Source organism: Apus apus, chromosome 27, assembly GCF_020740795.1.
Source record: "Apus apus isolate bApuApu2 chromosome 27, bApuApu2.pri.cur, whole genome shotgun sequence".
Classification (NCBI taxonomy): Eukaryota; Metazoa; Chordata; class Aves; order Apodiformes; family Apodidae; genus Apus; species Apus apus.
Window position 1 is genome coordinate 1,472,990 of NC_067308.1, and position 12,293 is coordinate 1,485,282.

At 53.2% G+C, this 12,293-nt stretch overlaps 1 protein-coding gene across 2 annotated transcripts in view; it reads right to left on the reverse strand.

The window, feature by feature from the left end:
* Positions 1-12,293, reverse strand: part of SMG5 (SMG5 nonsense mediated mRNA decay factor) — a 39,190-nt gene that overhangs the window by 6,232 nt on the left and 20,665 nt on the right. For both annotated transcript variants that reach the window (XM_051640991.1, XM_051640992.1), the window contains 10 exons: positions 11,390-11,598; positions 10,472-10,609; positions 7,877-8,578; positions 5,872-6,041; positions 5,535-5,610; positions 4,355-4,530; positions 2,791-2,949; positions 2,522-2,581; positions 1,584-1,743; positions 538-628 (listed from right to left, as the gene is read on the reverse strand). In XM_051640991.1, coding sequence (XP_051496951.1) covers positions 538-628; positions 1,584-1,743; positions 2,522-2,581; positions 2,791-2,949; positions 4,355-4,530; positions 5,535-5,610; positions 5,872-6,041; positions 7,877-8,578; positions 10,472-10,609; positions 11,390-11,598 — 1,941 coding nt within the window. The remainder of the gene's footprint in view (positions 1-537; positions 629-1,583; positions 1,744-2,521; positions 2,582-2,790; positions 2,950-4,354; positions 4,531-5,534; positions 5,611-5,871; positions 6,042-7,876; positions 8,579-10,471; positions 10,610-11,389; positions 11,599-12,293) is intronic.

Genomic DNA, 12,293 nt, shown 5'->3' on the forward strand with positions numbered 1-12,293 from the left:
GTGCTGCAGGACCCTCTCCCAGTTATTTTATCCATCAAAGTAACACCCTGAGAATCCCCTGGGAAGTCCCTGAGATCACCTCCCCTGTCTCATCACCATGGCTGGCTGCAGCTCACAAAGCCACCAGTGTCCTACAGCCCAGCAGCCCTGACCCAGGCCTTGGAAATGCTGATTGTCCTCATGGAGGCCCAGCTGCTTGTTCTTCTCCAGCCAACCTGGCCAAGGCTGCAGTCCAGCCCTTCCAGCCCTCCCAGGAAAAGGTCCTGCTCAGTGTTAGGCACAGATAGAGATGCAACCCCCTCAGGCCCTCAGAAGCAGCTACTTCTCCTGGACAAGCAGCAACAAGTCCCTCTGGAGCACCAGGTGCCAAAGCTGTTTCTCCCCTCTCCTCTCTGCACGTGCATCCTGAGGCCTGCCCTTCTCTTGGCTCTGCTCCAAGGGCTGCACAACCTGCTCCCAACCACTGACAGTTTCTTCCATCCCCAGATTCCCCCCTTTCCAAAGCAAAGGCCAATGGGATCACTCTCCCACTCTCACCTGTTTCCCTTTTTAAATTCTGCCTCCAGATACCGGATGCTGTCCCGGGCACCTGCGTTCTCCTTCTTCAGGAAGTCCAACCCATCGATCACTAACAGAAGAAACAAAGAAGCCAGACATCTGGCTTGCAGCTGAACTTCTGCAAAGTGATCCAGCTGTGCCAAAGGACTCCTCATCCCACCCAGCTGTCCCTCGTTCATAGCAGCAGTGGCTGCCACAGGAGGCAGAGGGTGACCAAGGCCTCTCTCCTCCAGCTCTTCCTCAATAATGGACCATGTCAGATGCCAGGCAAGAGGAACACGTCAAACAGGCCCCAAAAAGAGGCATGAAATGGTGTTTCAGCTGCTCCAGCTGAAGTATCATGGTGATACCAGCTCCAGTGGTATCACCTCAGCAGGTCAAGTGAAGGGATTTTCTCCCTCTGCTCTGCTGAGACCCCCTGCAGGGCTGGGAACAGCTCTGGGGTCCCCAGCACAAGGAGGACATGGAGCTGCTGGAGAGTCCAGAGGAGGCCCCGGAGATGATGGGAGGGCTGGAGCAGCTCTGGAGCCAGGCTGGGAGAGTTGGGGTGTTGAGCCTGGAGAGGAGAAGGCTCCAGGGAGACCTTAGAGCACCTTCCAGTGCCTGAAGGGGCTCCAGGAAAGCTGGGGAGGGGCTTGGGACAAGGGCAGGGAGGGATGGGATGAGGGGGAGGGATGAAAACTGGAAGAGGGAGATGGAGATGAGATCTTGGGAAGGAATTCTTGGCTGTGAGGGTGGTGAGACCCTGGCCCAGGCTGCCCAGGGAAGCTGTGGCTGCCCCATCCCTGGCAGTGCTGAAGGGCAGGTTGGATGGGGCTTGGAGCAACCTGGGCTGGTGGGAGGTGTCCCTGCCCATGCAGGGGGGTTGGATCTAGATGAGCTTTAAGGTCCCTTCCAACCCAACCTATTCCATGACCCCATGAAGCAGAGGGCAGAAAGCCATCACGTTGGTCCACAGGGCTTCCTGCCTAGCCAGGAGGACAGGAGGGGAAGGCAGGCTGGTACTTGCTGTGTGGTCCCCATACCTGTTCGAGGGATGATGATGATGAACCTCCCACTGGTGGCCAACTGCTTGACCACAGCCAGGTGCTGGCAGAGGGCCTGGGTGTCTGGGACAAGGTAAGGAGACATGGCTGACTGTGCTTTGGGCTGCTGGAGACTTCCCTCCAGCTGAGAGACCTCCAGCTGAAAAAACACACACAGAGACACTTCATGATCAAACAGGGCAAGACTCATCTTGTGAAGTTCCACCAGACCCTTCCAACCTCCCAGTGCCAGGAGCAGAGGGCTGGATGAAGCCAGGGGGTCAGAGATGGTCCCACACTGCACCAGTGCAGCCCCTCCTTGAGTGGGCAGTTTTGGGCACCTCAATATGAGAAGGACATGAAACTGTTAGGGTGTCCAGAGGATGGTGACCAAGATGGTGAAAGGTCTAGAGGGGAAGACTCATGAGGAGCAGCTGAGTTCACTTGGCTTGTTCAGCCTGGAGAAGGATGAGGGGTGACCTCACTGCTGAGGGTCACCTCACTGCAGTCTAGAGCTTCCTCAAGGTGGGCAGTGGAGCAGGAGGAGCTGCTCCCCTCCCTGTGGTGACCAGTGTCAGGACTCCAGGAAATGGAATGAAACTGCATCAGGGGAACTTTGGATTGGACATTAGGAAAAGGTTCTTCCCTGAGGGGGTGGTCAGTCTCTGGAACAGGCTCCCCAGGGAAGGGGTCATGGCACCAAGCCTGTCAAAGTTTAAGGAGGGCCTGGACAAGGCTCTTAGGTGTTTGGTTTAGTTCTAGGGAGCCCTGAGAGGAGGTGGGAGTTGAACTAGATGATCTGTATTGGTCCTTTCCAACTCTGCAGTTCTACCCTGGCAGGACAGAATTCCTGGCTCTGCAGGGATGGGAGCAGAGAGCTCCCCCTTCCCTTCCTGCTGTCAGACACCACACCCCAGTGTTCAGGCTGGATTTCCTACCTGCAGGCGAAGCTGAGCCATGTCCCTCATCAGCCTGTTCCGACGAGCCTCCTCTGCAGCCTGGGCACAAGAACAAACTTCCAGGTCAGTCAGCAGGAAACACCCCAGCACGTGCTTCCCAGAACAGGGGGAAAAGGGGACACCTGAGTAGCTTTTAGGAGCAAAACTTTCTCCTCTCACCAGAGAGCTGTGATGACAGTTACAATCTAACAGGAATCGACAGAAAACTGTGCCAAGGTCAGAAGATGAGCCCAGTCCTGCCAACTCACCATGTGAAACTGGGCCTGGGCCTGGTGCAGCAAGTTGTCCTGCTCTGACTGAGCGATGCTGATGAAGATCCCAAGCTCTGAGTTGAACTGCAGGATGCTGCCTTGCAGGTGGGTGATGAAGTGCCCAAAGCTCCGGATGCAGCAGATCCGAACCACGGCCTGGGAAGAAGCAGAGAGGTCACCAGCCCCAGCTCCCAAGGTGTTGCAGCCTGAGCCAGCTCTGCCCCTGCAGCTCAGGAACAGGCAGAAACTGAGATTAGAAAAAATTCCCAAGGAAATGTTTCTGATGAAAATCAATCACCACATGGTTTGGGTTGGAGGGACCTTAAAGCTCAACTAGATCCAACCCCCCTGCATGGGCAGGGACACCTCCCACCAGCCCAGGCTGCTCCAAGCCCCATCCAACCTGCCCTTCAACACTGCCAGGGATGGGGCAGCCACAGCTTCCCTGGGCAACCTGGGCCAGGCTCTCCCCACCCTCACACTCCACAATTCCCTCCTCATCTCCAACCTCCATCTCCCTCTCCCAGTTTTCATCCCTCCCCCTCATCCCATCCCTCCCTGCCCTTGTTCCAAGCCCCTCCCCAGCTTTCCTGGAGCCCCTTCAGGCACTGGAAGCTGCTCTAAGCTCTCCCTGGAGCCTTCTCCTCTCCAAGCTCAACACCCCAACTCTCCCAGCCTGGCTGCACAGCAGAGCTGCTCCAGCCGTTCTGAAGACAAAGACTTCAGGACAGGGCTGCAGGAAAGCCCACAGCTGGCCAGAAAGATTAGAAGTCCTTGCAGTCTGGTCTCTCCCAACCCTAAAAACCACCAAAAACATCAACAGGCTCCCTCCCATAAACCTCTGCTCAAGCCCTCAGTGCTGGGAAAAGGAACCAAATAAAACATCAAACTGTGTTTGATTTTGGGGGAGGAACTGCCCCTGGCTGGGCTGGGGGATGTGAGATGGTGCCCTGTGCTCCAGAGGTCCCAGCAGCCTGAGGTGACATCCCAGCCACAGCCCACAGCCTGGACTGTGATTTACCAAGCATGGGTGCCAGGTCCACGTGTCAGAGCTGTGCCCTGACAGAAGCTGCTTGTGAATTCCCTGCTCCAAAGGAAGGAAATCGGTCTAGAAACCAAGACAGAAGAAAAACTGCCTTCTTCTGCTCAGCTCCAGCACCCAGAAACCATCACCAGAGCTCTGGGCACAGGGGACATTTCACCAACTTTTGGGAATCCTAGAGAAGGATCACAGGATGGATCCTGCAGCTCCAACCAAATTCCCTTCAGTCAAGGCAGGGCAGAGATATCAGCTCTTCTGCCCAGACAGGAAGGTCAGCAAAGCAGCCACCCTGGGACTGTGCTTCCTTTAATGACTCTGCCAGGGAAGGGAATGATTCCAACACTGAGTTTTGGATAGACAACCAACAGCAGCAACCACCAGTAACATGAACCCACCTCAGACTCTATAGTTTGAATCAGTTTGGGGTCCTTTTTTTTGGCAAGAAAGAAGTAGACCTTTGACTGCACCTCCAGAAAGAGAAATGCTGCTGTGCCAAGGCTCAGATTTTTCCTGACTCACCTCCTCAACTGCTGAGAAAATGGGTCGGTCCTGCTCAAAGTTAAACCTCTTGTGGGCATTTTTCAGAGGGGGAAGGTTTCGTAGGGCCACGTCTTCTGGGAGCAGCAAGTTGGCTTTCAGGTCTGGGAGCTCAGCATCATTCAGGATGTCCTTGACCTCATTACACAGGGCCAGCCCTGGAGAGGATGGAGGGGAAGGGCAGCAATGTAGGGTGACTTAAACCACTGACGTGGGGACAAAGAGGACAATCACTTTAAGGCACAGAAAATGTAAGGAACAAGGGCAGAGGTTTTAAATCACAGGTGCCCTGTGAGTGTGTGTTGAGGGGGGAACCAAAAGGCCACCCACAATATAAATGTAGCTGTCCCCAAACAACCTGCTGAGGCACATCAGAAAACCTGGAGGCTGGAGGGTTTAGTTTTCCCACCTATCCCAAAGGAGAAGCATCCCTGTTTAAATCATCCTTCTCAGGAGCTACAGGCTGAGGTAGAGGGCACATCACGAGCATCTGGAGCTTCAAAACTAGTTTTCACAATTGTCATGACAAAAATCAGAGAATGACAGAATGTTTGGGGTTGGAAGGGACCTCTGGAGATCATCTAGTCCAACCGCCCTGCCAGAGTAGGGTCACCCAGAGCAGGTGGCCCAGGATGGTGGCCAGGAAGGTTTGGAATGTCTCCAGGGATGGAGGAGACTCCACAGCCTCCCTGGGCAGCTTGTCCCAGGGCTCTATCCACCCTCACAGTCCAGAAGTTCCTCCTCATGTTTAGATGGAACTTCCCATGTTCAAGTTTAGGCCTGTTACCTCTTGTCTTGTCACTGGGCACCACTGAAAAAAGACCAGCCCCATCCTCCTGCCACCCCCTGAAGTGCTGACAAGCATTGATAAGACTGATCAGGCCCCTGTTCATCCCAACCACGTTGGCCACACAAGGGCTTCACACCCAGAGGTGGGGGTGTTCCAGCTTATTGGCAGCCACAGATAATGCCCCAACAGAGGGTCTAGGGGGCAGTACTGAACTGGAGTGGTGATTAAACACAAAACCAACACGTGCATGATGCTGTTTCCCATCGTGCTGCCAAGCCAGTTGCTACTGGCAAATCTCTGCCCCCCAGGATCTGTCCCACAGGATGGACATCGGTGATGACTGGACTTGCTGAAACATTCCTTCTCCAGTACCTGATTCCTGCAGGTCTGCAGCAGAAGGCAGAAGGTTCAGGAGCACAGACAGCCTGTTCCACAGGCTCTGAGAGCTCTGCAGGAACAAAACACACAAGGCCACAGACCATGTCAAGACAGATGTATGCAATAACCAGGCCATGTTGGCTTTCCAGCATCTGTCACAGACCTCAAATTGCTTTAGAAAGAGTAAACTTCGCTACATTTAAGACAAGAGTCTCTTAATTCAGCTGGTGGGGTATTTAACCAACTGTCCAGGACAATATGCCCTTATCATCCCAGCCCAGGGGAGCTAAAGAGATGCAGCCTTGGACCAAACACCAAGCACAGTTCCCACCTGAGCACACATGATGATGAGGTCTGTGTTTGTCCTCAGCCAGTCCAGGAAGACCTTGACAGTGAGAAGCAGCCCTTCGTTGGTCATGATCTCCAGCTTCTCCTGAAGGGATCGCTCGTTCCTGCAGGATTTGTTGCTTGAAATGCTTTCCTCAGAGTCTGACACATCATCTGGAGAATGAAGGGAAAAGGATTTAAAGGAAGGACTTAAGGAAAAGGCTTTAAACTCCTGGAGAAGCCAAGCCCTGCTGGTATGAGAACAGCACTGGGTGGTAAGGCTTGAGTTCAACTTCTTGGTGCCTCCACACACCCTCACAAGAGCAGTTCCCTGTTCCCTGCATATCCCTGTTGCATTTTCCTCTTCATTGGGAGAAAATTGCTCCAATCTGCCTGTGAAAGTCTGATAAATGCTTTAACCCCTGCAGCAGCCTCTGGGATACTCACAAACAGATCAGGGGAACCATTATCACCCCACAGAAAACAGAGCCACCCATCCTGGTGGGGTCAGGGTGCACCAACCCTCGGGCCATGAAAGAGAATAAAACGCTAAGAGCTGTTTTATGAGCCAGGGGATTTTTTAAAGTCCTGACCATGCTTTGCAGTCTTGTCATTCTGCAGCCCTGAGGATCTCAGAGCCACAGCTGCTGGAGCCTCACACCAACTACCTGAGTGACCAGAGAGGTCAAAGCAGCAGCACCAAGCTGGGAATCAGGGTGGGCTTTGCTGCAGTCCCTTACTTGAACTGCACGCTCATTTCTGCCTGTTTGCACAGCAATTATCATCCCTAAACCCTCAGAACTGAAAGGGAGGAAGTAATTTAATCAAAAGCCATCCCTGATAGAGCATTAAGACTTCAATAGCTGGAGTTCTGAAACAGCCCAGCTGAGGCAAGGAGAGCTCAAAGCTAAAAAGCTTTGGGTTAATTAATTCAACCTCTCGTTTTCTGCATCGGCAAAGGGATCATGGCCACACTATCCAAACATGTTCCTGGAGCTGCAACATCTGTGCAGCCCATGGAAGGAAAATAATTTGTTTCTTCCTTCATCCCCACCTCTTTCAAGTGGCTGTGAAGCAAAGCCAGGAGCCAGCAAACATGAACATGATCTAATGCTCCCCCTCCAAACCCTGGCCCAGGCAAAGGCTGAACCCTGCCAGTGCTGCAGGCCCAGGGAATTTGGCAGCAGGATGCAAAAATGTTTCCTTGCTCCAGGGAAGCTGGGAGGAATGACAAACAAGACCCAACAGGCCCATGTGGTTTTTGCTGAAGCACAAACAACTCCCTGTAGAGCAGCAGCTCTCCCTTTCAAGCTGGTTTTTCCCAGAACATGACTCAGTTGTGGAAGTTGCCTGGGAGCAGAGACATCGCAGCTCCACCTGCTGTGCAGCTGCTGCTGGGCCCACCCTGAGAGGTGGGAGTCACAGAGTCATGGAACCATGGAATGGTTTGGGTTGGAAGTGACCTTAAAACTCATCTAGTTCCAACTCCCCTGCCATGGGCAGGGACACCTCCCACCAGCCCAGGCTGCTCCAAGCCCCATCCAACCTGCCCTTCAACACTGCCAGGGATGGGGCAGCCACAGCTTCCCTGGGCAACCTGGGCCAGGGTCTCACCACCCTTCTCCACAGCCTGAATGATGTGCAGCTCTGATAAGGATAATTCCAGCAGGTACAAAAAATCTGGATTATCTTCCTTTTTTCCCAGTAGGGGATGGGACTGGATAATCTTCAAGGTCCCTTCCAACCCGAACCATTCCATGATTCTATGACAACAGATAACCCTGGCAGGTGTTTCCTTTGCTCAGTGCATGTATTCCTGGATAGCAGTAAAACTCACCCCTTAGGAAACACCAACCCAAGATCTGTCCAGTACTTGGGCAACCTGCTCCTACAAACCTGGTTGAAGAATTGGCACCATGAGAAGGGCAGGATCTAAGCAGACTGCTACAGCTTGCAGCTTTCTACACAGAACTAGGACAGATATTCTGAACAAGGTCACTGATCCTTACCTTGTTCTGCCAAGCTGGGCTTCTCCAGATCTCCATTGACACATGGCTTGCTTTCTAGTCCATCCTTCAAGGCAGAGGGTTCACTGTTTGGTTTCAGAAGGATGTTGCTGAAAGTGGGAGCCAAGCGAAAGCAGCGTTTGGTCTGGAACAGCTGGGTGGACATGGCCTGGAGGTTACTGGCTATACTGGCGTCATTAGCGCTCAGGGAAACAGGCCCATTCACTGCTGGATCTGGAGCCTCCATTTTAGAGCTGCTCAGGCTTTTGGAGTCCCCCAGCCCACTGCCATCCACACAGTTTTTTAAGGCCTCTTCGGGCCCACTTTTGCCTCGGCCGCTTCCCTCCTCGCCCGGCTCATCCTCCATGTCCTCCAAGTCGGAGCGAGATTCCTGGCTGTTCATGTCAGAGTCCGTCTCCACATCAAAAGCAGCTTCTCCCTCCTCGTCACTCTTCTCAGAGCCACTCTCTGAGCCATCACTGCCCTTTATGGAGCCCTGGCTGGAGTCAGAGTCAAAGCCCTCGCTCAGGTCACTCTCATCCACCTTCTGGGGGTGGCGGCGGCGCCGCAAACAGGAGAGACGAGAGTATTTCTTGCTCTTCTTGCAGTCGTTCTTCCGCTGCTCCTCGCTGGGCTGATGATTGGCCAGGTCAGCTTCAGCTTCCTTCTCAATCGAGTTCAGTGGCTCCCTTGGCTCCTGGTCATCTGCAGGCATTTCAAATGAGACCACGAGTTAAGAAAGTCCCCGTGTGCCACACACACAAGCTCTCGTGAGCCTGGGGAACCAGGAGGGCAAATTTCAGCCACCACTTCTGTTAGTGTCTTGAACCAGGGAACAAGTGGTGGCAACCTCAGAAGAAGGACTTGCTTCCTAGAAGACACCCAGAAAGACTTGGAAAGCCTGGATCCCAACTGCCCAAGCTGGGCTGCTCCATTACCAGGCAGCCCCAGCACTGAAAGCTGCCAGATCAGCATGAAATACACAGTTGAACCTTCAATCTTTTCCTCACCTTTCTACAGTCTGAGAGCCAAGTGCTCCAGCAGGCAGGGCAAGGCAGCTTGACTAAACCAGCCACTCCACCCTGGAACCAGGCTGAGCTGCCCTGTGTCACCCCAACAGCTTCAAAACCCACCCAGGGGAGGGAGGAGTGGTTCAGTGCTGCTTTTGACCAGGAAAGCTCTTTGAGTTCCGTGAAATAACACAAATCAACTGTTTGTGGGGAAAAGATGCAGCAGATTTTTTTCTCTGCTCAACAGGATCCCCTGGAAACTAAAGATCTGGTTTTGTCTGAGCAGAGATGAGGTGTCCTCCCTAACCAGGTGGTTCACCCAAGATCAGCTCAGTGGAGGAGAAAAGAGTCCAGTAAGTAACAGCAAATAGAGACAGAAAACAAGGAGCAGAGATTAGGGTAAACACATGATGAATGAGCTGTCAAGAGACACAAAGATCACTCCTTGCAGCAGGGAAAGCAATATTTTCATCCTGTGGTGATTCTGACACTCACAGAGAATGTCTAAGTGGAGACTGAATCAGCAGATCATCCTTCTGTGTGGATTCCAGCCCAGCAGTCAAAGACCACAATGTCTCTAAGACCACTCAGGGACTACACTACCCAACAGGCCCAGGAGATTTAGGAAGAGTAAAACGGGGAAGACCCAGGGTGTGTTGCCTCTGTTCTCCTCACAGAACCACAGAGGGTTGGAAGGGACCCTTGGAGATCACCTAGTCCAACCTCCCTGCCTGAGCAGGATCACCTACAGTAGATCCCACAGGAACACATCCAGCTGGGTTGGGAATGTCTCCAGAGAAGGAGACTCCACAGCCTCCCTGGGCAGCCTGTCCAGGGCTCTGTCACCTTCACAGGAAAGAAGTTTCTCCTTCTGTTTAACTTGACCCTCCTGTGCTCCAGTTTGTGCCCATTGCCCCTTGTCCTGTCACTGGGCACTGCTGAGAGGAGCCTGGTCCCACCCTCCTGACACCCCCTGGACATACTGAGTTTATTATACCCTCCCTTCAGGCTCCTTTTCTCCAGGCTGAACAGCCCCAGCTCTCCCAGCCTTTCCTCACAGGGCAGATGCTCCAGGCCCTTCATCACCCTCATGTCCCTGTGCTGGACTCTCTCCAGTAGTTCCTTGTCCTTGAACTGGGGAGTCCAGAACTGGACTCAGTTCTCCAGGTGAGGCCTCACCAGGGCAGAGCAGAGTGGAAGAACCTCCCTTGACCTGCTGGCCACACTCTTCTTGATGCCCCCCAGGGTGGCACTGGCCCTCTTGGCCACCAGGGCACGTGGCTGGCTCTTGATCAGCCTGTTGTGCACCAGGACCCCGAGGTCCTTCTCCCCAGAGCTGCTCCCCAGCAGGTCAGCCCCAGCCTGTACTGATCCATGGGGCTATTCCTGCCCAGATGCAGAACTCTACACTTGCCCTTGTTGAACTCCATGAGGTTTCTTCCCACCCAGGTCATGCTGGATGGCAGCACAGCCTGCTGGGGTGTCACCACCCTCCCAGTTTTGTATCATCAATCTGCTGAGGGGACACTGTCCCTTCATCCAGGTCATCAATAAATACGTTGGAAAGGACTGGACCCAGTGCTCTTACCTGTGCCATCACTCTGAAAGGCTGGAACTGGATTTTCCCCCTCCTCTAGCTCTGCCTGCAGGCGAATGTTGACGTGGTTGATGAGGTGGGAGAAGAGGGCCAGGGTGAAGGCGATGGCCGCGCTGTACTGCTTGGAACCTGCAGGGACACGCGCCGTGAGGACGAGGAGACCAACCAGAGGCCAGGCAAGGAAGGCCAGTTATCCCATCTGCAGCCTAACTAGACTGCTGAGCATTAATTCATAGAATCATAGAATTATCAAGGTTGGGAAAGACCTTCAAGATCATTGAGTCCAACCATCCACCCTACCCCAACCACTAAGCCATCTCATGAAACACCACATCTACCCCTTTTTTTGAACACCTCCAGGGATGGTGCCTCCACCACCTCCCTGGGCAGCCTGTTCCAAGGCCTCACAGCTCTTTCTGGGAAGAGATTTTTCCTCATATCCTCCCCTGGTGGATATGAGGAAAAATATGAAGATATGACGATATGATTCCTCATATCCTCCCCTGGTGCAGCTTGACCCCATCACTGGTCACCAGGGATAAGAGCCCAACACCCACCTCACCACAACCTCCTCTCAGGTAGTTGTGGAGAGCAGTGAGGTCTCCCCTCAGCCTCCTCTTCTCCAGGCTGAACACCCCAGCTCACTCAGCCTCTCCTCATCAGACCTGTTCTCCAGACCCCTCATCAGCCCAGTTGCCCTTCTCTGCCCCCTCTCCAGCACCTCCATGTCCTTCCTATCCTGTGGTGCCCAAACCTGCCCTCAGTGCTCGAGGTGCAGCCTCACCAAGGCCAAGGGGCAGGATCACCTCCCTGGTCCTGCTGGTCACACTGTTCCTGATGCAGGCCAGGATGGTGTTGGCCTTCTGGGCCACCTGGGCACACTTCACAATTCCTGAATAGAATGGTTACCTGCCCTCTTGAGGCTGTGGACACTCATAAGGCAGATGATCACCATGCGGAAGATGAGGAGATCAGGAAGGAAGGAGTAGCCACTCTCATACTCCTCTTCATCTTCACTCGTGGAACTCAGGTTAGGAGGAGAGGGCAGGTAGAACAAGCACAGGTTGAAGTCCTCCAGCACTGACTGGCAGAGGGATGTCAGCTCAGAATCCAGAGAGCTTAACATGAGGAAAAAATAAACAACAATCATTATTCAATACATAATATGGAGTCTCATTCTCTGCAGACATTCCAAACCCTTCTGGCCGTGTTCCTGTGGGATCTACTGCAGGGGATCCTGCTCCAGCAAGGGGCTGGACTAGATGATCTCCAGGGGTCCCTTCCCACCCTGACCACCCTGTGACTCAAGCTCCTGGCAATGTCTGCATGGAAATTGAACCAGATCCTATAGCACTAGGCAGCAGTGCTAAAGGCAGCAGAAGTTTCAGATCTGCTGCTCACTTAGAGGACACTGCAGCACACAACCTGGGGTCTCAAGTTCTCCTCCTCCCTCCCATGTCTCCAACTCACAGCCCAGTGAGAATATTCCAAAAACCCCTAGAGGTTTCAGTTTCTTCAAAGGAAGCACCCAGAATATCCAGTACAATGGGCTACAGGAGTCTCTTAGTTACAGAAGAAACCAGTCTGCAGAACAGCCAGCAAATCCTTTTCAGGGGGCAACAAGCTTGGGAAATGGAAGTAATTCCCAATTTTCTTCTGCATTAAATATGTGTTAAGCTGGTATTAAATGAGTCTTGGAGTTCCACTTATACTGAAGTCAGTATCTGAAAGCTAATCCCATTCTGAGTTGCATTAGCAAGGGCACAGCCAGCAAGAAAATGATCCCTGCACTCACAGGATGGCATCTGGAGCT